General features: G+C 44.0%; 1 protein-coding gene across 18 annotated transcripts in view; it reads right to left on the reverse strand.

Annotated features, from left to right (window-relative positions):
* ZMIZ1 (zinc finger MIZ-type containing 1) overlaps positions 1-25,857 on the reverse strand; it is a 352,884-nt gene that overhangs the window by 40,183 nt on the left and 286,844 nt on the right. For 17 of the 18 annotated variants that reach the window (XR_010832874.1, XM_048074827.2, XM_067000629.1 and 14 more), the window contains one exon: positions 13,012-13,156. Coding sequence is in view for 16 of the 18 variants with exons in the window: in XM_048074827.2 (XP_047930784.1) it covers positions 13,012-13,156 (145 nt within the window). In the remaining 2 variants the exon portion in view is untranslated. Of the gene's footprint in view, positions 1-5,803; positions 5,829-13,011; positions 13,157-25,857 lie in introns of those variants that run through there. The other variant, XM_048074841.2, reaches the window with a different exon arrangement.

Below are 25,857 nucleotides of genomic sequence, written 5' to 3' on the forward strand. Positions count from 1 at the left end.
AAACCTGAGGGACAAAGCAAATATTTTGCAAGTGTAGGACTAAATAAGAAGGGTAGGGACAGGCAGGGACCAAACCACAAAGTCACTGAAGGTGATTCTAATGCAAATATGCCGTATGGCTTGTATACATGCTCAGACTTTGAGCTAGTGATGCCTTATCCTGCTGTTACGAAGTTTTACCCATTTTTTCACTGTCTCCAAAGTATGTTTCTCTTTTCTATTCTTCTTTACAGTACACAGAAGAGAATTCATATATTATTCATCCAGCTGTAGAGTCAGAGCATTTGTTTAGTGGAAGACTGCACTGGGTTCTCAAAGACTATACAATCACTTCATCTAATTACGAAGAGCTAATCACTCAATTTTTACGTTATTACAGTCACGTGATACCTCAAGAAGCCAAACTGTTGACATATTATGGAAGTCTCCAGCATAGGAAACCCAGCATAACACATGAAAGCCAGAAAAGAAGACTAGGCGTAGATTTGTTGAGAAATATTCATTCACCATGCACATTGAATCACATTACTATTACATTGTCCAACATAGGACTTAGTTTTAAATCACAGACAACATTAGTGTCAGAAATTCTGGCAACTCTGAAATAGTGGTGGATGTGCCTTGCAGAACAGCAACTTATATACCTAATATGTACTTACTGAGCCAGACCTCCCTTCACACAACTTTCACTTCCCCTACCCCAATGAGAAACACATGCCATTCTCCTGGTTCGCATTCCCCAGCACGATACTCAGGCTATTGCCCATTCATTACACGTGTGTCTGAGTACGACTTTTGCCATGCTGGATGCAGCACCTTCTGTGCCTCCACTGGGTGAACACTCCTCTGGTTTTAAGCAGTATGACATGCTGGAACACGCCTCACTTAGCTAAAAGATTACTTGCCCTTCCACTTCTCCACCCTTTTAACTGGCGTTTCTGTCCTTAGACAACCCAAAGGAATTCTCTCGCCATCAAAGGGAAATCCATTTAAGTACTGTATTGAAACGTGACCAATCCAATTCTCATTTGCAAAAGAACTTTCTGCTGTTACTCTACAGAGCTGCAAATTACTCTGAAGTCCCTTTCTTGAAGCTTGAAAATGGCAGCCAATAGGGACAGAAGCCTCAACATCTCCAGCCAAAGCGACACGCTGCCCACAACATTGTTCTGTTGAATGGTACGAGGGTAATTAAGTCTCTCACTACACCCTGGAGGGCAGTGAGTCAGTTTGGGCTCAGCTGGAGTCCACTAAAAGAGTATTGACTAAATTTATAATAGCGTTAATGAACCTATACATACTACTGGTCAGCATTAAAGGCCAAACAGCAGAGGAAGCCACAGAGCAAAGAGGAAGAGATGAAGGGAAAATACTTCTCAAACTATGATGCAGCAAAGCTGTGATCAAGGCATAAGGAGGAAAGGTTTCTTAGCTGCTGGCAAATGCACTGAAACCACTGGTAATACAGCACTAATGTCAGAGAGGTACACTGGTAGTTAGGTCTTAACAGCTTCTCTTAATCCCAAAGCAAGAAAAACAAAACCAAACAGATAGCCAACCTCTTTAGAATAGTTACAGGCTTCATGTCAGGCAGAGACTGTCAGCTAATTCTAATAAAAGTTGTTTCAGAGAAAGTAAGCTCCATATAGTAAATTAAAGCCAGGGAATTACCATAACTCACACATGATTAGTAGCATTATTTGGAAACGCTGTACTTTAAATATGTTTACATAACTGAAACTACAGTTATCATTAAAGCAATTGTATGTGTATCTGATACTCTGTTTACGTATCTTCATTGATTGAGGAAGGAGAGATTCAGACTGTTTAGTGAAGTACACATCCTGAGAAAAATGGTATTTTTACATAATGTGGAGGAGGGTTTTTACCCTCCTGTAGTAGTATCTTCCTGGTGATTTTCCGCATCACTTGTTGAGAAGGCCAGGTGTCTAAACTGTATTTGTAAAGCATCTCTCCCTGTCTAAAGCACAGAAGATCTATCAACTACCGCAGAAAAGCACCAGATGTTGGCTCTCTCAAAAAATCTTTTCACTCCAAGCACTGACAGCAAGTCTCACAGAACTGGGCTTTCAGTGACTACTTTTTTTGCTGCTTACCCTCAACCCAACTTCACAGTTTTGCAGTGATCTTTAATGCTTCTGAAGTGCCGCCACTCCACCTGACTGGTGGCTGACACACGCAGGCCACACAATCCTTTAAATCTACTAAACATATCCCAGCTTCCTCAACTGACACCAGTAAGAGCAGGTCGTTACCAGTGTGACACTGACTGTCATCTCTCAGGTGTCTTCTCAGGCAACCCATGCACCTGAAGCGAGGAGAATGCCCACGGTGATGAGGAGTGAACTTCCGAGCTCTAACCGGGCCAACACGCCTTTGCCGTCACACGTAGTCACAAGTCAGGACAGTCCACACACAGACCAGACCCTGCACTCCCTACTTGTTCTTAGCCTCTGGCAAGTGGTGGATCTCCCGGTCCGTGCCTCTGCCCCTGTGGGAGCAAGGGTGTGCAGGGTGCTGAGCACCCCATGGTTGTATTCTTGGCTAGAGCCTCTAGGTGACACTACTTTAATACAAACTAGCACATGATTTCCAAACAAGACTCCATGCTCCTGTCTCTCCCCTCTTCTGTCTAAAATCCCATTCGTTTGCAATGAAAACCAAAACCAAAAACCAAATCCCGCAATCAGAACAGGAAATGAAGCTCTTTTTAAGTCCAGTATTGATACGTGCATTTCATACGCTGTATTATCTCATAAATTATGCAGCTTTACTTACTTTCATCCAGGTTTACTTTTTGTTTTACTTTGTTTTTTCTCAAATGAACACCACACACGTAGCTTTAATTATTAATACAGATTCATTTAGCAATTATTCTTGATTAGGACACCACCATAAACTTATTTTAAGCATACTCTAAGAAAAAGACTGTTGCACATAGTGCCACGCATATACTGAATTCAAACGGCCTTTTCAGTGAGCTGATGTTAGGGAACAGGCATGAACTTCATCACATCTCTGTAATTTTCTTATCAGCATCAAAAATCCCCAAAACCTCTTTAAAAATAAAATCACAAGAACAGATGTAACACTACTGGAAGTTACCTACAACACTAGAATGCTCCAGGAAGGACTTCAGCAAAGTTTTCCCATTTCTAAGTAGTAGTTTTCCCATTTCTAGCTAGTAGGCCCTGACAACCTATTTGCAAATAACAGATGAAGTGGAAATTTTTATTTATTTCTGTTCAAACTTCCACTTAAGTATACTTGGCTATACTACTACTTTGGAGAAGCAATGTGACACCAGAAAACCAAATTTAGTTGCTCCTTACTGGCAATCAGAAACATTTCAGAAATGTTTTTTTTGTTTGTTTGTTTTTAGAAGTCCACACATTTAGACGGAAACAACTAACTTCTCATTTTCATTGATTTTTTTTTTCCCCAGGGGAACAAAACCAATTCCTCACCAACTTAGATACATGCATCATCTTCAAACAGCTAACATGTTTGGCTGAAATGTTTCAACTTAAACATTCAAAGCTAGCTTACAACACAACACCTATTTTTAGTTTAGTTCACAGATATCAAAAAACATTATTATTAACTTCTTTTTTTAATCACAAAAAAATTAATCAAGGTATCACTTGACCTTTTGTGCTGCATTTTACGTAGGCTGTAGGAACCACTCAAGATAATCCATTCACCTGGAGGAAGATGGCAAAGCAAGGAGACACCAGCATGGAAAGGGTATGAAGACCACTTACAGTCAGCAAGGAGATATGAAGGCATACCGCAAAGGCAGTGAAAACTATCTCTGCATATCATTTCAACATAAAGCAAACTAAAAGCCGATGTGTACAGGTACCCTAAGGTACTTACATGAAACATGAGGGAAAAAGAGAATGGTATAATAATCATGAATGCTAGCACTGGCTTTGGAGGGCTGCAATAAGTTACTTTTGACTGATGAAGCCTATGGGATGCATACCTTCCTCAAATACCTTTCTGTATTTAGTAGTATTATTTGAAGAAATTTAAGGACATCGGCATATATTAAAGCTCCGCTATTTAGTTCACTCAACAGATACACAAGGAGAGTCCCATCCGAATCACTGGGTGTATTTATGTAATGTGAATATGAAAAAAGTCATTTTGGAAATGTTCTGCAAGATTCTGCTTCTCTCTACTTCGTAATGGCATGACTCCAAACATTCAGGTCTTCCAGAGAAAATATCCAGCTCCAAAAATTATCCCCACAAAACTTCTCAAGCATGTTCTTTCCCTCCACTTTTTCCAAACAGATGAATACGCTTCCTAACCCTGTGCAAATCTTTAATTCTCCTGACTCCAAAAGCATTCGTATCTAGCCCTTCCCTATTAAGAGAATTACCACAGGAGTTGTTTCAGTACTGGATGTTGCCTGTACTGGGCTATGAGCAACGTAACGTGAAGAGGAAGACTGAAAGCGGTTAGAAATTTCATAATCCACTGTAAAATGAAGGAAGACTGCTTTCTGGCAAGCTGCTTGAAAAAAAATGGAAATGTTCTGAATTTGATCTAGGCGAGCAGATGCAGGTGAAACAGTCAAGAGGTGAAAGCAGCGAGCAATTTGTCAGCTTCTGGTTTAGATAGCACCTGCAGTTAGCAGATGGCTATCACGCCCTGCCTCTGCTCTTTCAAGTATCACGCCCATTTCCAGTAGCCCTTTAGGTAGCCACACAAGACGCACAACGCAGCCAGCCACTTGTAGCCACACACATATGCACGATACAGCCGCGTGCGTGGAGACAGACCTGCGAAATGAAGGCTGCGGCTCAGCAGGTGATACGCAGTACCTTAAAAGCTGAAAGCCTTCAACTTTTTCTTCGTAGTCCTGGCCAGGCCTGCGAGGCCTGTGTAACTTAGGTAGCACCTCGGGCGGGAACATTGCCTTCCCGCTCCCGTGCGACTGCTACAGGTCAGGCTGTGCCACGCTTGCTGCTGCTTCGTGGCGCCTTTCTCTACAAACAGCCTCGTTACTCCCACAGCCATGCCTGCAGAGTCCGACGCTGCTCCCCGAGAGTTAGTGCGTCTGAACCTACCCCTGAAATTAGAAAATGCATCAGGCCAAATAATGAGATTAATTCCGATGTTTCTGAGCCTGCAAACACCCACACCCCCCTTCGCACACACATAGCCCCGGTACTGGTACTGGTAGCAGTTACCGGTTTCACGTATGTCCACACACGTGTGTGTGCGGACGCGTGCCGAGACACAGAGATAACGCAACTTATTTCTGCCCAGGTGGAACAAATGATCACAGCTATGCAGGTAAGAAACAAATGCTACGGAAACCCTCTCCTGTCTCAGCAGAAGCTGAAGGGGTTATCACCGTATTGACAGTATGGGACTACAGCATCCATCTGATCAAAGGAAAAAAAGATTAAAGCATCACACCCAGTTCCATTGTCACACAAGTAGACCATGCAATGCATTACTACAGCCCAGATTACATTACAAAATCCTCCGGTAACAGCCCTATTGTTAACATGCCACCTGTTACCTTTTCCAAAATGCTGAAATTATCTTATGATTGCTTTCAGCCTGACAAATGCAGTTTAATCTTTATTGCATCTCGCAGCACAGACCTGCTTCATCCATGCCTTATTTATCTCACGTGTGTCGGAATGCAACCCCAAGTCCTCAGTCCCCCCCTGCCACAAGGCATTCCTTCTGCTCTGCTTTATCAATATACCTGGGTTTCCATATCCGACTGCTCCTTTACAATAAAAAACACACCCACCCAGTATTCTACCATTGCCTGTTGCCTTGGTAATCCAAATGCCTGGGTACTCGCTGATTATCGGCGAATGAGACTCGCATTGTTCACACCGCAGCGCGTCTGCTATGTTAATGTGAGATAATGGCAGCCAGAAGACTCCTTTTGTTCCCAGCTTTGCTGTTTATTCATAGTGCCTGGAGGTCAGCGACTGCTACAACAACCGGGGAAGGAGCCGCTGAACGCGTGAGCAGCTTCCACTCCTGCTTTAGCCTCCGAGGCAGGGGGACCGGAGCAGCCCGGCTGCAGCCCCGGGCACGGGGAGCTCTGCGGTCTGACTCCGGCGCTTGGCGGACTCGCGCTTCCCGGATTTTTGAGACGAGGCTGATTTACGCCGGCGGAGAGCAGACAAAAAGCCGCTTTCCGAGGGAGGCGGGGGGCGGGCCGGGCAGCGGCAGGAGCCCTCCACAACTTACTGCGGGGCGGCCGGGGGCGGCTGAGGGGCCGGGGGCGCGACCGCGCCGGAGCCTCCGAGCCGGGCCGGGCCGGGAGGGCCCGGGGGGGTCCCCGCTGCCTGTGAGGGGGTTCCCCGCTCTTCGGGGGGTTCCCCGCTGCTCCGGGGGGTCCGCACAGCCCGGGGGGGGGTCCCCACGGCCCTGGAGGGGGGTCCCCACAGCCCTGGAGGGGGTCCCCACTCGGTGTCAGGGAGGCGCAGGGTGGGGGGGACGCCTCCCCCGTGCAAGTCGCCGGGAGGGTGCTGGTGGCACAGCGGCCGCCGAGCTGTCGCCCCGGCATCCCGCAATGCCTTCCCCGGGCTGGGGGGCTGGGGAGGTGCGGGGGAGCCCCCCCGGCCCCGGAGGAACCACCGGCCCCGCAGCAGCCCCCCAGGTGCGGAGCGGCCCCTTCATAGCCGCGGCGGGCCCTGGGCGGTGCTGGGGTGCAGGCGGGTGTGCGCCTTTGTTGTCAGCCCTGACACACGGCGAGCTGGAGTTTGTGACCCGCTTCAGCGCTGGGAAACCGGCACCACGACTCCTTCCTCGTGCCAGACCGACGGGACTCGAGCACCCGAGCGTACGGGAGCAGGGGGAGCAATAAAAAAAAAAAAGACAACTTATGGGGAATGCACTCCTTTTATAAGCTATTTACAGAGGAATCCTGCGGAGGGTCACGTTTTCATCTAGCAATCAATTACAGGTCCGTGTAAGGAAGAGGCGTCGAGAAAAATACCAGGTTTCAGACAAAATACACGTGTTCATAGTGGCCAATTACTCCCCCCCCTCCCCCCCAAAAAAAAACCCACAAAAAAACAAACCAACAAAAAAACCACCGCAAATACGAAAATGAGAACACGTTAGGCACCCTTTACAGCAGTAATTTCCTTTCCCACTCCGCACAAGCTGACGCCACCACCAGACACAGCACCGAGCCCCGGGACCCTGCGGCCCCCCAGGAAGGCAGGCCGGCATGAGACGCTCGGTGATTTTAATGAGCGCGGCATCACAGAGCCAGGCACAGCACTGCTTTCTGTGCCACCGTGCAGTTACCGCACCGACAGGGAAAATGGGTAAAGGCTACAAATATTGTCCCTGCTGAATGATTTGTAACTCCGGTGCCACCCCAAATGAGTTGGGTTGCTGAGAGCAAGTGACAGGGGGAGCCTTCCCAACACACTGGAAGAGCAAAATCGCCTCGATGCGGGGCACAAACCATCTGCTTCTGAAAGCAGCCCTCGTGTAAAGCTCATGAGACTATTATGCGTATCACTAAACTTTAATCGCAATCAATTAGGCATTTTTAGGAATGGGACATTCAATATTCCCCGTTTACAGGGATGAAAGCTGTCTTTTCAAACACACACCTATATTTTAAAAACTACTGTAGACAGGGCAAAGCCTGAGAAGGTCAGATTTTGCCTCAGTCAGCAGACATTCCTTAAATAGTATTTGCCAAGTCTTCATCTGGATTTATAAAAATATCAGCTGGCACTTTTTAATTCAAACTATATATATATATATATATATATATACCACAAAGCCTTAAACTTTATGTTATACATAAAACGTAGAGGAAAAAAATGTAAAGAGTAACGCTTACACGTACGTACAAATACCATCACAAAATTACAGTAGCTGTACTGCCACATATTGTTCTTACAGCAAAAGCACTTACTTTGACACCCTAGTCAGTACAGAAGCCCTATCATGACGTGTGCGAGGTGCTGTAAACAAACACACAATATAACAAGATCCTTGCCCTATACCTTTTAACAGGCATGTGAGGAATATACCTTTGAAGAGGATTTAAGCCTGCCCATTACCGTTTTTAGAGCTCATGTCTATCAGTCTCTCCTTGTACCACAAGAACTGACCACAAAATAATCTCACCTAAAATGAAATGCAGATTTTTCACATGAAAATATTAAAGGTTTAATTATTAACAGCTTATGGCCACACACGTTCAGTTTTCAAGTAGAGAGCACTAATCATTTGCTTTTAGCTCCAACATTCAAGGCTTTCTTCCTGTTCCTCTCCATAATAAGAGTATGCTAAATCTAATGTTAGTGCTCTCAGGGGACAAGATGGGCAAACAGTCTTGGGACAGTATTTTCAAGCACTTACAGTTTTGTCTTCACAGTGCTTAGAGCATCAGGGGTCTTATTTAAAACTGCTTTCAACAAATTTTGTCCCTTTTTTTTTTTCCCCTTTAGGTAATGCACTTCTGCAGAAACATTTACAGATTCTGAACTTTCCTCTTGTTTTCTCCTGATGGTGGCTTCTAACATTTTTTGGTCTAGAAGATTTAAAAAAAAAAAGAAAGAAGAGACTGCTCCTACAGAATTGGGATAGTTACTTTAACTGAGTATACTTTACCAAGTATATTCTCTTACATTAGGATTTGCCATCTGTTCAGTACTTAATAATATTTATTTCACAATCTCATAAATAAAAAGATGAAACAACCGAAACAATCTTACCTTTCACCTTAACTTTTGAATTCTTTTGCAAAGATTGCTCCTCTATGGCCCAGCCGCATGCAATAATGAAGCGATCTCCAACTTGGAACTGATGTATGAAAGATGCACAACGTGCTTGTTTTCCTAAGACTGTATACGCCACACCAGAGCTTTCACTTGAACCATTTCCCTCATCCAGACATTTTTCAAGTGACTCTCACTATCAGCCAAAACTGCCTATGATGGCAAAATTGAAAAGGCTGCAACCTTTGCAGAAACTTTGACAATGTTGCTACTGGTGTGTTATTGCCAGATCACCCTTGATTCTTAGCAGCCCATGTCAAGGGTGGTCCTAACCACCCAGTACAAAATCAGACACAGAATCGTCATTCTCCTCCCAGAGAGACTGCTGCTCCTACCAATGCAAGTTCAAGTGTTAGTTAAGTTGGAAGATCAAGCGCCAAAACAAAAACTAAAATAAGCACCCTTGTAAAGCAAGTCCTACCAATAAAAGGTATTTATGGCAATTGCCTGAACATAAAACAATAATGATAATAAAGTACCTACTGTAATATTGAATTACTACTTAATTTGATCTACTGTTTAATTTCATCAAAACCTCTGGCACTAAGTAATTTGTGTTAAAAATAACTTTATCTTTGTATTTTTCATCAATCTTGACTTCCCTATGCAGACATTACTCTAGACATTTGGTCACTAACTGCAGGACAGCTGCTTATTAATACAGAAGACCAAAATTTGAAACGAGAGAGATGACAGTAAGAACCCAAAGAACACTCATGACAACATCGCAGGCTGCAATTAACAGCTGCACATCTTCAGGCGTTGTCATTGACAAAGTAGGGTGCAATTCCCACCGAGTACGATGGAAACCATGCCCATTTTAACCAAGATTCAATTTGATCCACATCTACTGAGGTCCACCACTTAATGTAATGAAGTGGTAAGCAGGAACTTCATCAAAGCAGTAGCAGCATTTGCCAAAAATCTTAAAGCACATTTAAAAGTAAAAATCAGCCACTTGGAGTAGTATTTGTCTATTGTTATTGACATTATGTCAGAATGGAAAACTGCAATACAAAGAAGTTACGTTAAGCACGAAATTTCACTCCTGCGCAAACGGCCAGCCCAAAGACTACAGGCTCTCCTTAAGTCCCCCATAAATCCTTTAAGAAGGATTTAAATTGGAAGTTACACAGGATTAAAGAGGTGGATAGGTCTTATACTGGTCCCTCAGAACACATGTAAAGTTTATGTATGTGAATCAGTAAAGAAGTCTAAAAAAATGAGTGCATCTCATGCTCAATTTTGAGCTAAATATTACTGCATTACATTGATTAAAAAAAAAAGTTTTTTTTTTTTTTTGAGAATCCAGCGTTCATGTTTATGAAGCCCATGAGTTTGCAGTCTAACCAACCATCTGGCATTATAAAGTAGGTATTTCATTGAATTTTTGTTCTATATGCAACTTGTGTACTTATTTAAGACTCAATCACTCTGTTAATGAAAGGCTAAATTTAAAAATAAATTAGCACAAGGCAGTCTTTACTTTGAAAGCTTTCTTTGCACATGTGCAAATCCTTACATGGCTTACATTCTGCTCTCGTTAAGTCCATTTGACTAACAATATTGCAACCAAAGCCCCCCTTGACCTGTCTACCCTCAGTTTTCTCCCACTACTTAATTCACTTTTTCAAAATAAAAGGCTACCCTAAAAATAGACCAAACCTGAACTCCTTCCAATGTATGTGCCCACAGTTTCTTAAATATGAATCCTCAGATTTCAACTCTTATGATACATTCTTGAGTCAGAGTTTATTTTAGACAGCCAAGGCCACTTTAAGCTTCAAGACTATGCAGCTGTAATTCTGTAGCATCACATGGAATGACAACCTAGCATCTGACCAGAGTTCTGGGTAATTCTATTGCTAGTAAAAGCAATGTCAGAGAAAGTCCTGCATTAGGTACTTGAGATAGTCTGATGACAGGGGAAGTTTCTTTTTTGTCTAGTGATGTTCAGCAGCTGTCATATATCCTATATTCTATTTGTTGAGCTATGCAAAGTTCTTGAATATGCTCTTGGTTGTTCTAACTTGCTTTCTAATTCTTCTACAAATCTTGAAATAGCTAGCTACATTAGTTTCTTGTAGAAAATGCAAAACAGGCTTTTTTTTTTTTTGATTTACACAAAGCCTTGTGAATTAGAGATAACATACTGTGAACTTTAATACTAAGTTTTGACCCAAATGTAATCTAATACAAATATACAAATGTTGCCTCATCAGCTTTATCGCTGGGGTTATACTTAACTGCTTTTCATCTTCTATTTAGCAAAACAGAAAACTCAGTTCTTCCCTACCCCATAGTTCACCACTGTCTGATAGACCCATCATAAAACATCCATGAAAATAAACACTTTCAGCTGGAAAAAGAAGTTGGAGAGCCACAAGATGTCTCATTGTAATGTACCACCTGAGATACTTCGAGCAGTCATAGTTATGGCTAAATTACAGATGAGAGAACAGTACACATGGAAGCAGCGATGCTCCATGGCTGGCAGGTATTTCAAATCCCTAAGATACTGCTGCAGCTATTATAGATAAGAAGTTGTGCCACGGAAACAATGTTTCTAGAGGGACATCTCATAGGTAAACAGCAGTAATTTAGAACTAACTCCCAGCGTCATTTTGAGTAAAGCATTTCAAGGACATTACTCAAGAGAAACTTACAGGGACTGCTTGATACCGGACAGGATGTTCTACTCTTAGCTAGAATATTGGGTAAGCTGCTATTGCAGAAATGCCAGCGAGAGAGTATTTAGCAGGAGAGAGTTATTTGTAATGTGACATGGTTTTGAGGGAGAACTGCCATGAAAGACAAAAGAATTGTATCTATCTTATCTAGCAATATAGTACACTGCCTCTGTGAGGTACGACAGTGCTTTCTTCTGTATCTTAAGAGCTTCAGGGCAACACAGGCTAAAAGGTCAGGTGTGAATTGTGCATCTAAAAACTACAAAACTACACCTAAGAGTGTTTATGTACTGCACCAAATGTTTTTGTGCAGACTGACTGCTCCACTAAATTTCATCTTGGATTCTGCAATGCTTCTCCCAAAGTGTAAAAAATAAATTGTTTTACAACAGAAGGTTTTCTGCTTTTGTTTTGTTTGTTTTGAAGCATGTTTACAATCCGTCATTACATAATCAACTGAAAAAAGTGACAATGCAGGTGCTCCAAAAAGTCAGTGATATTGCATTAGTTAGTCTGGAAAACGGTTTTTATTCTCAAGTACTAAAATAAAAAGGCATAGAGTTCTCACGGTTTTCCCATAAATACAACATATGGGGGAGAAAAAAAGTGGTTTTAAGACAATTTCACACATGCAAATACACTAGTACAAAGATGAGTCAAATCCCTAAGCTCCATTCTAACATGGAAGTCCAAGATATATTATGCTACCACAGATCTAGGTACAAGGAATTTAGCCTCACCTACACTGTAATAATTCTTTACTAACGTGAGTGCCCTACACAAAAAAAACAATTTATACTATTGCGATTTCTTTAACGTGATGCTGTGGGAAAGTAAGCCTTGAAAAAAACTCAGAAATATAAAACATAAAGTGAATGTTAAACCCTGTCTACACTTACTCCTCAGCTTTTGCCTTGACCTAGGCTCCGAAGGCAAGAAATACAAATTCTGTTTCTCTGCGTAAACTGCTAATCTAAAGCTCGTATCTTTAGTTTCTTCTAGTGCCCTTTAGTGCCCCCGTTTTTTCTGAATTCACTATTTTGTGGTCCTCATCTGATATAAGGTGATATAGGACATTCTCACAGCTATGGGTACTCCCACTACACAATTGCTTTAAACTAGCATGGCATTTCTAACGCAACGTACAAACAGAACAACCTCAAGAAAAGCCAGCTGTATTTAAATAAACAGTAGGAAGATGTCTGCTGAGAGATATGTTGTGGAAGTTTCTCCTTAGGGCACAGCTTCAAGTTTGAAATTAAGCCCACTTCACCTGAGCACAGATTTGAAGATGGAAGCATCATTCCACTATGCGCCAGGTAACAGCAAAGACAAAAACTGCATTTATTTAGGACGTGCTGTAATTATACATCCCCTGTTGTCTGTGGCACTGTTCAGTGCACAAAATGCCATAGCTACCCCTGTAATAAGCATTTCAGTTAAAAGATCTGCCACGTGGTATATCTGCACACGCTTCCACTCCTGCAGACTGGGCTGAGACTCACCTATGAGAGAGGGTGGGTTTCATGGAGCTCATAGAGTTCATGGGGGGTTGCATGGGTAGCTTCCCTGGAGGATCGTTCTGCCGGCTTTTCTGGTGGCGAAGCAGCAAGAGCCGTCCCAGCTCCTCACACCACGACGAAAGCAGCGCTGTGCAAACAGAACAAAATGACAGTAAGTGCACAGCGGAATAACCGGTACAGCTGAGTGCAGACGCAAGCTACTATAACAAGAGCCACGAACTGAGCAGACAAGCCCCAGGAGTGAAAAGCTCATCCACGATCCACCACTCACATTATTATCCTATCAAATTGAGTCTGTAATTGCCCTACACTATCATTACAATGTTTTTACACAAGTTACAAACATTCTGCGCAGCCCAGGAGGCATGAGAGAACTCGTCTGAGCTGAGCAGCAAAGAGATGGAGAGTGGATGAGGCACAAGGACATGGGGTAGCTGTTGTGAGTGAAAAAAATGTGGAAGAGTTCATTTCACACTAACAGAAATGTAACAAAAACATACAGAAGACATCATTCACAGAGGGGAGCAAAGGATAACAAGATCTCTTTTCTGTTGGGCTATTTTTGTGCAAAAGTTTAATTGGAGAGGCATGAAGAGAAACCCATGCGCTGAAATTCATTTCCAAAACTATTAGCTACCAGTCCTGAATAGATAAACACGAGAATATAGCCACACTAATGTATGTATACAAAAGTTAGGCACTTAGATCTATATTTGAACCAGCATAACCCATAAATGCTTGTTTCCATTATGTGACTAATCTTCTGGTCAACAAGGGTACTTCTGTGCTTACAGGAAAATCATGCTTATGAACGATGATAGGCAGAGATTTCCTCGAGACTAAAAGCTTGCAACTCCCTCTGAAGACATGAAAGGGTTCATTATCTCTGAAAATGTGGCCTTTTCCTTAGGCACCCTCAGTCAGAGAAGACCAGCCCCTGTTACAAAACCCATGTTCTTTGGAATAAACGGAGCCTGAGAAAGCAACTGTGAGCGAAGCCTGGCTCCAGCGAGTGCACAGCAGCCTCCAGTAACACCCACCAGGCCACGGAGCTGCCCGTGGAGCCCCAGGACCACAAGTGGCTTCGGCAAAACGTTGCTAAGGTATGGCACGGTGGAGAGCTTCGCCAGACGAGGTGCAGACGAATTGCACTCGGTTCTGGAGCTGCAGAAACATCACCAAGGGGAAGCACTTGGCGTTTTTCATTCTTTCATGTCTGCTTTGCAAAAACCTCGTAAGAATAAAATGTATTTAATTATTTTAAAACTAGGTGCTTTCCTAGGGTGATGCGAACCGAACACAAGCCAACAGATTGTGCTAGCACGTGAGAACCAGAAGGCTACTCAAAAACAAACTGCCACAGCGGTTTAAGGAAGACAGCTCTCAGTGTAATTTTAAGCTTGCAGATTTAAGCGACATACGAAGAATTATCTAAAATTCAGGCTTTTATTTTCATTTCTTATTTTTTTCCGATGGTTATCTTTTAACCTAGTAACAAAATCCCAAGCAGTAGCAACCACTTTCTTTTCTCAGTAGATACTCAGAGGTACTGTCAACAAATAATTAGTAGAGCAAATTCCCAAGGGACTAATTGTGAAGTCATATTTGTCAGAAAAAAAGTGTTTTGCCAAGAACACCCGCAAATATGATTTTTCAGTTTGAGAAACAATTGAAATTTCTTAAGTTTAATAGCCACAAGAAAAACAGTTAAACCCAGACCGTTCCTGTGAATTAATCACACGTTTGGACAAAGGCGATGCAGTGAATTCACTGCATTTATCAGGCAGAAGGTCAAGAGCGGTGTTTAGGGAAGCAGTTCGGAGCTCTGCTATGACAAAAAGGGGACACCACTCCTTTATGTAACTAAACACGGCCTCTCCGAAATTGTAAGCCTCACACGCAGCCTACAGGGAGTGTTCCCCCCGAGATGTGTGAAATGTTCCAGCACTGAGTGTCAGTCTAAGCTGCTTCTCTATTAGCCAAGGAATCTGTCAACAAGCATTTGATCAAATTATACTCACCTTTTATCCCTGGCATATCATTACTACTGTGGCAGTGACAAAGGCCCCCTCCCCCTTTTCAAGCCGCCCGGATGAAAATCGCTGCCTGGCCGACTTTCTCCACGCACGCTACGGCCACTCGAGTGCTGGGAAGAGCGAACCAAGTGTGCTGCCGAACGGTGAACGCAGCCATGTCAGGGTAATAGGGGATGCTGAGCACTGCCACAGCTGAGTGTAATTACTCCAGTGTCAAATGGAAACCGTCCATCTTAGCCGTGGCTTTGATGCGGAGGGAGCTGCTCCTTCTGCACACGTATATGCACTTGAGAAATAAGATAAGGAGCAACAACCTAATGGGTCTGAGGACATGAATCCACAAACAAAAGCCATACCTGCTTTGAAAAAAAGCAGAGCAACTTCTGGGAAAGGAATATGCCAACAAGATAGCACTGCTTCGGTGAGGTGGAGTGAAGAAAAGATATTAATGAGTTATTATTATTACTAATATCTAACAGACGCGTTTATAAAGGTGAAATGTAAACTGCCAAAGAACAAAGAGGTCCTCAAGATAAGCCAGACAGTTACATTCTACAAGTTATCTGGAGAGGACTCATGTTTTTGACAAACTAGGAGACTGCAGGTATAAAACGCAATGAATTTACTCATCCCTATCACAGCACTCATTACTGAGAGGTTTAACCTTTCCTCCCCCAGGACGTTTTGACTCATGTACCATGTATAATCATCGCTCTCTTCCCAGCGCCGGTGTTTGTGCACGGAATGAAGACAGAGCTGAGCACAGCCGAGTTCAGAACCACCAGTCCCTGGGCATCCCCCTGCCCAAACCAAAGCAAGGACCCTCCGAACGACCCTGCCCTCATTCACCTGAAACACCGCACTGCCCTCCCTCTTCCTTACCCCATCCACCTCCACCGGCGCTGGCTGGCTGGTAGGATGAGGATATACCCCCCACATCTGGTACAGCTGCCTTCTGGAGAACATCACTTCCTGTGCTATTCAAGTCAGATGAAACAAACTCAAAATGAATTTACAGATTACACTATTCATCTTTAGTGTACTTAGTTACTGCTTTTTATGCTGACAGTATTGGGCACATCTCAACTCATTTACACTCAAAGCACGAGAAATTCAGTATCATACTATAATGAACAGATAAAGCAGCAAGCACAAAGGACAGCTACAGATGGTGCCAACAGTCAGTCTCTCCCTCTCATAGCACAGCCAAGCAGCTGCTTCTTCTCCCCCCTCCACCCCTCCTCCTTGTAAACCAGGAGCACAGATTTTGCAGATGGACCATCCACACCGTCTCTCACAGCCTCTCGCTGCGGCACTTTAATGATCAGATTTAAATCGTGTTCCTGTGCTGCATTGCTACAATGCCCCTTGCATACAATAGCGGAACTCTCCTGCGTAAGTTGAAGTCAACTGTTGCAGGGGGGAAACAAGTATTCTTTAAGCGTGCACCCCCTTGCCCCCCGTACGAAATACAAATGTAAAACACAGCCCAGTTAACACACCAGAGCTGACATTTTCAACCAGCGTTCAGTCGCAGAGGGCTTTGCCAGCTCATGCCAAAAGACGCATAATAATGGCAATCAAATGACATGCTGACAGTTTAAGTGTATTCACACATTTATTTTGCTTAAAGGAACATGCTCTGGGTTGATTGGTGCAATATTTGACCTACTTTTCTCCATTTGGAAAACCTGTATCATTCTTAATGGGATTGCATTTTACTTCAAACGTTGATGTATTTTCGTAGGAATAAATCAATACCGATTTGCTAACAATGACTATGTTAGGAAACCAACACAGAAATGAGCAGCCTCTGCTTTTGCACTTGTGGAATAGAGAAAAACAAAGATTAAAAATAAAAGCAATTTCAATCACAAATAGCCAACAAGGTCTCCAAAGGAAGCAGGAAAAAAAAAGAGATCGTTCCAAGGTACTCAGCTTCCTGCACCCAGCCCCATCTTTGTTTCTCCTTTCCCTAAAGAGGAGTGAGGGTGCATGAGTGCCTTGGTGCAGAACGGGACCCACCTCTCCCCATAATACTGATAAATACTCCCACACGCCCAGAGCCAGCCACACTATAGCCTCTGGATGCCTCCAATACTTGTAAACACTTTCACTGAGAAACCATAGATTAACACTGCAGTCTATACTCTGGGGGCCTGGGGACAGGGAGGAGTGGAAGGCAGAAGATTTTTTTCCCTTCAGCTCAAGTGACATTTCAAGCATTTCTCCGCAACCACAGAGCCAAGCTTTGCTTCAAAGAGGAAGGAAGCAATCGTTATTTAATCCCCTGCCTCCAGGAGCCAGGTATTTAGGAACGCGCCAAATATCACAAGATGTGCAGCACCGTTGTGAGGACTGGCAACACTCCCTCAAGTATTGTTCATTTCCTGCTAGGGTCCTTTTGTGCCGAAAACCTGTCACACGGCGTCAAAGCAGAGACTTCCACCAGACACTCGGCAGCACGGCTGGTGAAGGCAGGGAGCACCCATCAGCCGGCACCGCGGCCCCGGCGAGGCGGCAGCGCGGGCACGTCGGCATCATGTGCCCCGGAGGCAGCAGGCCCTGCGGAGGGCAGACACTGGGGCAGACAGTGTTAGCTCGAGGTGGGCGAGACCCACGCGTTGTGCCCGGGCTGCCTGAGCTGTTTCTGACTTCTTGACGACAAAGGCTGGCAGCGTACTTGCACTCACACAGCAGCAATTACGTGATGGATGACGGTGACGCGTCCTGAAGGGCAGTTTACAGCCCTGGCATTGAATATTGGGCACAGTCCATTATAATCCTTTTTGGGTGAGGGAACAGAAAGGGAAAGGCAAATAGGCTAAGCGATCAATGCTGCCCGATAGATCCGCTAACGCATTTCATTAGCTGCATACACACCGCCGTCGATAGCTACAGTCCTGTAACCGACTGATTTAACTCAGCGCATTGCAAAGTGCTGCAGTAAGCATCTGGGAGTGAATGAGCCAGTGGGCTCCCTAGAAAGCAAAATACAGAGAAGCATGGTGTTAATCTATTTACCTATTATGATACCCTAGTATTAGTTACAGCTTATCACCTCAGTAAATCACCGCCTCTTGTTAGGGAGCGTGCTTAAAGGTGCAGCAAACTGTTATTTACAGGCAGACACTATATTTACAGCTAGGAAGACAGGTGAGGAGGGGATAGGACAACAGCTCAGTAATTTCAATGCCTTCTGCTTCCCAGGAGACTGCTGGAGGAGCACAATAGGATTACCGTTTCCTTGCTGCAGTTAAGCTGCAGTAGATAGTTCAATAGGCAGACTGGCAGACCCGTATTTCTTACTCACTGCAATGAAAATATTAGGGAAAAAGGATGAGTCTGACTTGGAGAACTCTCTATTCAGCACCACCTCGCTGGGTTGGTGTTGTATCTCAGAATGAAATGCACTGGGCTGAAAACATTTTTTAAAGCCTAAGTCAGAAAATCCAGCCTTTTTTCCCAGATCATACCCCTTAATTTTATATTGCTTTTAGAAACAAATTTGTATTTCTTAAACGGAGAATTCCATGTAAAGGGAATACAGAGCTACTGAGGGCTTTGTATCCTTTGCTGTATAGGCTGCAATCTCAATACAATTTTTATAAATCATCCTGTGAGATAATTTGATGGGGTGGGAAGGGAAGCAATGAAGAAAATAAAAGGAAAGGAGGGGAAATAAATATTGTCTTGGTTGTTTAAGAATGTCGTTCTTTTCACACAGGATAATGCAAAATATATACTGTTTGGAAAAAAAAATTAGAAAATGTTAACTAGTTAATGCTCCATGTGCTGTAATATTAGAAAAATAACTCCAATCACATTAAAAGGATGGGATCTTTGTTCACGGTCTTGGGAAACAGTAGATTGGCTGTTTTCCTCTTATTTTAAAGGCCATTTTTGCCTTTAAGGAGCTGGGAAATAGAAAGAGAGTAGAGAAACTGCTCACCCCAACTACTCCAAGGACTCATTTTCCTGCAGCTCTCCCCCTCACGCACTTGAGCAGAGCCTGGCAGTGGCTGACTAACGTGTCGGCTAGTCAGTCAGGGCAGGAAAGCAAGGCCACAAAGGAAACAGGGTGTAACTACCCATCAAAGCAGAATACGGGTGCTTTCCCCTCCTCTCAGCTCCTCCAAGTCACCGCTGCACATCCCAAGCCTCCGACAGACAAGCCCTACCCCTGTCATTACACAGGCTTCTGCTCCCTGTCTGCCTCAATGCCAAGAGCACAAAAGAAGCGCATATAATGCCAATTACACAGCAGAAGCAGTAATTTTTCAACAGCCTGGCTGCTCGGCGCGGGCTCTCCTCCCGCGGCGCTCCCTGGGCGCCCAGCCCTCCTCGCAGGCCCGGGGCTCAGGCTGCCAGCAGATGCCCAGGGCACACAGCCAGTGCTTGCTCCCAGGTGTTAGCTCCCACCTCATCCCAGGAGGCTTGCACCCCAGCTGGCTTCTTTTCTGGAGCAGCTGAGGGCTCTGCTTGCTCTTCTCCATCAGGCAGAATCAGCCTGAACAGTCCAAGTAAATGGGTTGGATTAAACTGATTTATCTGGAGTTAAAAAGTACCAACAGAAAACTGCTCCACTAGCGGAGCAGTGAGGAGAGTCGTGCCTTTGGTACCACCCTCAAACGGACACAGCTTTTAGAAGTGTGCAGGGAACTGCACAGAACCGAGTTCCCCTGAGGAGCGGGGGGACACCCACTAACCCCGACAGGGACGTGAACAGCAGCAACGATTCAGCACTGAGTAACAGCACACAATACGGGTTTTCACCGCTAGCATCAAAGTAATGCCCTTTATCACCACTGTTTCCCTGATTACCAAAGCCAGAGTCGTGCCCTGCAGAAACACCCAGCTTCGCACTGTAATGCAGTTATGTATTAGTATTAAAAAACCAAACACACACCACACAGGTTTGTAGCAAAACAGATAACTTGGGGACTGCCCAATTAAACCATCTGTAATATCAAATTAATTAACAGAGGTTTTATTGAATAATACACTTAGAGTAAACCTGGGCATTACCTAGCATGTGTTCTGAAGGCTGCTGCATGAGAACGACACAGTGCACAAGCCTGGTCTCCAGTATGGGTCCAGCTCGCCTTGGCACATCTTCAGCTCTTCACAAACGTCTCTCAAGACACACGAACATATATATAGGCTTTCCCCAAAGCTCTTGCCAACTGGAACAGGACATGCTGGAGACACAGATTTGAATACTGCTATCCTTACCCCATGACTTCAGTGGAACTGGGATTTCCCAATTTCCTTCCGCACTTGCCAAAACTTGGCAGAGCATCTTACCAGATTCACTACATTAACTTTAAAGTAATACATCACAAAACATAGCAACAATGGCTCAATTTGGCAAGCACTAAACACACTGTACAGCTCCAGATAAGATACATAAGCGGCTCATTTAGGCTTAGCTGTACCCACGTTGCTACATCTGAAAGCACAAACCATTATAAAGAGAAGACAAAGCCAGTGAAAGGCCACCAGCAAGTGAATCTTGAATACGGCTTTCCAAAAGAAATGCACTTGAATGGCATTAGACTGCTCGTTTTCTTACTCATCCAATTGTGGGCTTCACTGCTCTGGTTTCAAACAACAGCGTCCTTCATTACCGCTGTGTGCTTTTATTTGGTATTGCCAGCTCTCGTCATCCACATATTTCACACTTAACACGAGCATCTGAAAGTGGAAGTGACTCGCTTCAGCCCATCTTTGGCTGGATTCAAACTGGTGACCCAGAGGTGAGGGGCTCCGTCTCCCTTAATCCATCCTGAGCTCTCCAGTTAGTACTGTAAACAAATTCTGAGCTAACTAACACTAGGACGAACAATAAAAATTGCTTACAAAAATAAAATACCAGAGTCATTTAAGCAGAGTTTCAATGCAGGGAATCCATGCACAATCAGTAAGATGATGAAAGATTGGAATAAGGAAAATCTAGAGAGTACTTTGAAAAAAAAAAAACCAAGGGGAAGAACTGCAGAATTAGAGATTCAGTTTCCTATTGGGGAAAAATAACCCAAATAATTCTAAAGAACTAAGAGGAAAGTAAAAAATGAGGAAAAACTAAAATGGATTTGTCAGGAGAAAATCATCTCACACTTCTGTACTTTCTTTACGCTAGCAAACAAGGGTTCTTGAGAGCAAGGTAGACATCATTTAGTTCGATTTTACTGAGGCTTCAGTTCTAATTTACATGTCTTTCTTACAAATAGACAAGGGAAATAAGGTCTAGCTGAACACAACAGAAAATGGCTGGAAACTTAAGCTCATAGAAATTTTAAATCGATGGCCAGTAATAAAACTGAGCATGATCAGAGTTTTTGCGTAAGTCTGGTCTGGGTCTGAAATTACTGAATGCTTCATTTCTGGATATCCATGATGGATAACGGGACAGAACATGCTCTGCGTCAATTTACAGGTGGCACAAGATGGAAAGGAGTATTGGTTCACTGCAGAAGTAAGGTGCTAAAATGATCTTGGCAAGTTGGAGAAGTAGTCTGAAACTACGTTCAACAGGAACAAGTACAAAGTACGACACCGCACACTTTCAGAACAATAAGGTGAGGAAAACCGCCACATCAGGAGTTCTCAGAAATGGAGCTGAAGGCAGCAGCTGTGCAGGGGCTCAGCAGCGCTGCCCTGCTGCAGAAAAGTCCAACAGCTGCCCTGGCTGCCTGAGTGGTGGCACAGTCTGAGAGGTGCCAGGTTCTCCCTTCTCTCTACTTGACAGCAGTGTACCTCCACAGAATGGGAAGAAAAGTCACGAGTGATCAGGGAAAAAAGTATCAACAGAACCTGCAAGAAAAGATTGCATGGAGTAGGCTTGTTTATTTAAGATGTGGGGATGTTAAGAGCAGTATTTCCATCAGCAGAGTAACAATGCGTTATCCGTATCTGCAGCAGAAGAGCCAAAAGATTAGCTACTTAAACTGCAAAGAGACAGAAAAGACATGAGTTAGGTGCCAGGACCACCCTCCTCATGAGAATGGGGTAAACTGAGGAGGCTCCATGACTGGAGATGCTGAGAACAGGTCAAAGAAGCAACCAGTGAGAATCGCATTGGCAGTTCTTCAGCCACAAGGGAATGGCACCGATGATTTTTTTTTTTAAGTCTTTTACAGTCCAATGAATCTATGATTGTGAACAAAGACATTTCAATCAAATAGCTCCCATCTGAGAAGTGTTTATATCTGGATTGTATTTATTATTACTGCAAAAAGACAAGAAAACTTTATGTTTTAAGTATTTTTATAATACTTAACATGTCAGTTACAGAGCGGGGAGTTCCTGCGGAGGTTGCAGAAGCGGCCCTCTGGACAAACGGCTTGCTGGCTAAGTTCTAGAGATGAAAGAAGCTGAGTACAGGTGATGTGCTGAAGGTCACGCTGCCTGTGACTGACTGGGTCCCAGAACAGAGAAGATCGGACACCTTCCATTCTTTGCAAGGAAAAACCACAACCGCCACATCAAGGGGTCACTGCTCTGTGCCCGCATTCTCAATGCCTGCCATGGAACATTTTCAAACAACAACTGTAAAACATCTGGAGAGGCTTTCAAGGAGGAAAAAAATCCTACAAAAACCACACAACCAAAATTTATAGCAGAAACATGTTTCCAAAGTTAACATTGCACAGCCAGAACTTCTGAGGAGGACCAAAAGCTATTTTAGGAACTTTTGCTTCTTGGTTTTGCAGTCTTGCTCTTAACTTTAATTTTACACTATTTTACATCTTTATGGTAAAAGAATGTTTTATCAGGTGTCCTCAGATTTCTGCTTGATTAGTTTAATACAACCTTTGCCAACTTCTCTTTAAGTGTTAAAGCAGAAAAAAAAAGTTATTTTTCAAAGTTGGGGCTGGCAGGACCATTTTTTCACATTATACAAACTTTTGTATTTGAACAGAAATAAGCTGAAAGCACCGTGTGGATATCCACTTATTTTGCTTTTCTTTTCAAAAAAAAATTACAGCCACATATAAAATAATCTCTACGTGCTAAACATGGAAATAGTTAAGGACATTAGCAAAAAGAAACAGCCCACAAGAGTTTTTAATTTAATTATTTCTGTTATGACAACACAGAACAGACCAATGTGTGCAAATACTGCAATTTCAAACAGGCCACGTTTCCCAGCTCACCCCCCGGTTAATGCCTACGTTTTCTAACAGTGTCGTTACTTCTCCTTTTCTATGTCCCACCAGCCCTGCAAACTCTGTCATCTTCCCCTTACTAGCAACCTGTTCTGCTCTTCTTGTACCAAGGATCTTTTCTTGATAGCAGCCTTGTGAATTAACATTTAATTAACATACCAAAGTTAAATCTCAAATAATTGTTCCCAAGCTGCACTGCAAACCTGGTAACTATTTTGAAAAATAGACGGGCTTGTGCACCTGAAAGTTTGTTTCTTCTAGCTGCGTTAATTGTCCAAACAATAGATGTTGCCTCTCCCTACAAATCTTGCATTGCTTATAGTCTTAGATTATCACCGATACCGCAACTGTACAATTAAATTGCAATTTAAAATACATGACAATCACCTGCTGAATTCATTTTTTGTTTCTCACCTTAAACATTGCTGTATTAAAGGAGCAGACTTTAAGCCACAGATGCTCTCATTAAGGTATTCCGATATCCTTTAAGATACAACACACACTGCGCCTGTTTTATTTAGTACCCATAAAGCAAAACTCAGCTACGATCTGTTATGATTAGAGCCGCACAGAGAACCGCAGTTGGCATAAAATAAGAAACTGGATTCAACACCTAAATTAACCTACCCTGATCTTCAGATTATTTTGATTGTATTTTCACGACACCAAGTGCTCAGCAGCAGCAGCGCTGCCTTCAGGTATCCATCCCGTCTTCTGCTGCCTGTGCCCATACCCTGCTGTGCTGGTGCGCTCCCAGCTGTGCTGAAGCATCTGTCTGCGTGACCACCCCATGAACCTGACCGGGCATCTCATCAGAGATTTTTTTTTTTTCCTGCAGACAGTTCTTGTTTGGTTTGATTGTGTCTGCTTGTTTGCAGCTCGATCAATTCCCTGATGCAGCTCGGGGCCCGGCCCCAGCAGCAGGGCCCTGGCACGCTGCAGAGGCAGGGGCCAGGCAGCTGCTTCTGTGCACAGGTGCTGTCTGAAGGCACGGCACGGCACGGGGTGGCATGGCATAGCATGGCACAGCATCGCTGCTCCTGCACACCCTGGTCACCTCGGCAGTGCTGCAAGCACGCAGCCGATGTCAGCGTCAGGCTGGCTTTAGTTAGCAGCTTAACGTGAACGTTAGCCTCAGACAGATTAGAAATCACTGTTTCTTTGTATGCTGGGGAATGTTTGTCTTTCACACAGGTGGAAGGAGATTATCTACGGAACAGGTAAAAATATGAACACGGCTAGTTGCTTTTTCCATGCACTCAGGGAAGAAGGCAATACAAATCACAGCCCACACTGACTTTTCAAAACCTTTCTTTCCTCTGTCTGCAAATACGAAAAATGGGGGAGAGGGAAAGGGTTACTTGCGACTATCTCATCACAGAGACGTTTACAGGAGAGCAGCCTGCTGCAGTTCTCACAGAGGGCAGCTGGCCCCCTCTCCCTGCACAGAAGTGCCATAATTTCAGGACTGGAGTGCTACAAGATAATGCCATCCCTGCTCCTGCCATCTATAAATAACAACTGCATTTGGATCCAGCAGAGTCACGTGGAAAAGCTGGCCAACGATACATACATGCGTGCGAGCACGCATTTGGAAACCCAAATAATTCTAATAATCTTGCATGAAATAAGCTTTAGCTTTCCAAATTTAGCTCCGGTCCGTGCACTCTCTATGGCTTGCAGAGGCCCGCTATTATTTTTTCCAGCACTGCTCTTCCCCTGGAAGCTGCTGACGAGGGCATTAGCTGGGTATTGTGCAGAGCCGTACGGTGTGCTGCTGCGCGCACACAGGCTGCTCGCAGAGGCAGAGGAGAATCAATTCCTCAGGCAGCTCCGCTAAGCCTCCCTCCCCTCTCGTTGACATATTGGCTCAGCCACTGAAAAGGCGAACGGGCTGGGAGGCAGGAGGAGGCAGACGGTGCAGCATGGATGCTGTGCAGCCGAGCACTTCTCCTCTCCTGCGCCACGCTGCAGCGAGAGGCTCCCAGCCTGCCGCCAACCTTGCAGGGGGAGGACCGGGGCAACAGGGAAAATGAGACAGTCCTAATGACACGAGGAACCCGGTTTTAGGGCCAATTTCCTACAGCAAAACTGGTTAGAGCAGTGGAGCAGTGCAAAAGAATGATTTTTTTAATATAATTTGAATGCTTAAACAATTCCACACAGCATTAGTGGCGAACACAAATAGGAAACCATTTCAGATCAAATGTATGCGACTCCTCAGGGTTTTTTTCTGGGAAAATGACTAGAATACAACCTGACACGACCAATAGAGCCTACAAAAAATGTTGTTTATCCAAGACGGAAATACCCACAAGACATTACCGGGGTAAGATTTTCATCTTCAGAAGCTGAAACTGAAGTGAGTCTAGCAAGGAGAGGGGGGGGAGGAGGAGGGAGAGCAGCAAGGGACGTAAAGGATTTCCCCAGCCCTCAAACCCCGTTAATTCTGCAGAGCTTTCCACAAGGACAGTGTTTCTGTTTCACAGCCTGAAGAAAAGCAGCAGTGTGTATCAGCACTGAGCAAACATCCTATCTAAATAGCAACCGAGCCTGGTTTATGTTCCCAGAACATCTGGATAAAAGGAATCAAAACGGACACCAGATCTCCAAATATTACT

This window comes from Anser cygnoides, chromosome 7, assembly GCF_040182565.1.
Source record: "Anser cygnoides isolate HZ-2024a breed goose chromosome 7, Taihu_goose_T2T_genome, whole genome shotgun sequence".
NCBI lineage: Eukaryota > Metazoa > Chordata > Aves > Anseriformes > Anatidae > Anser > Anser cygnoides.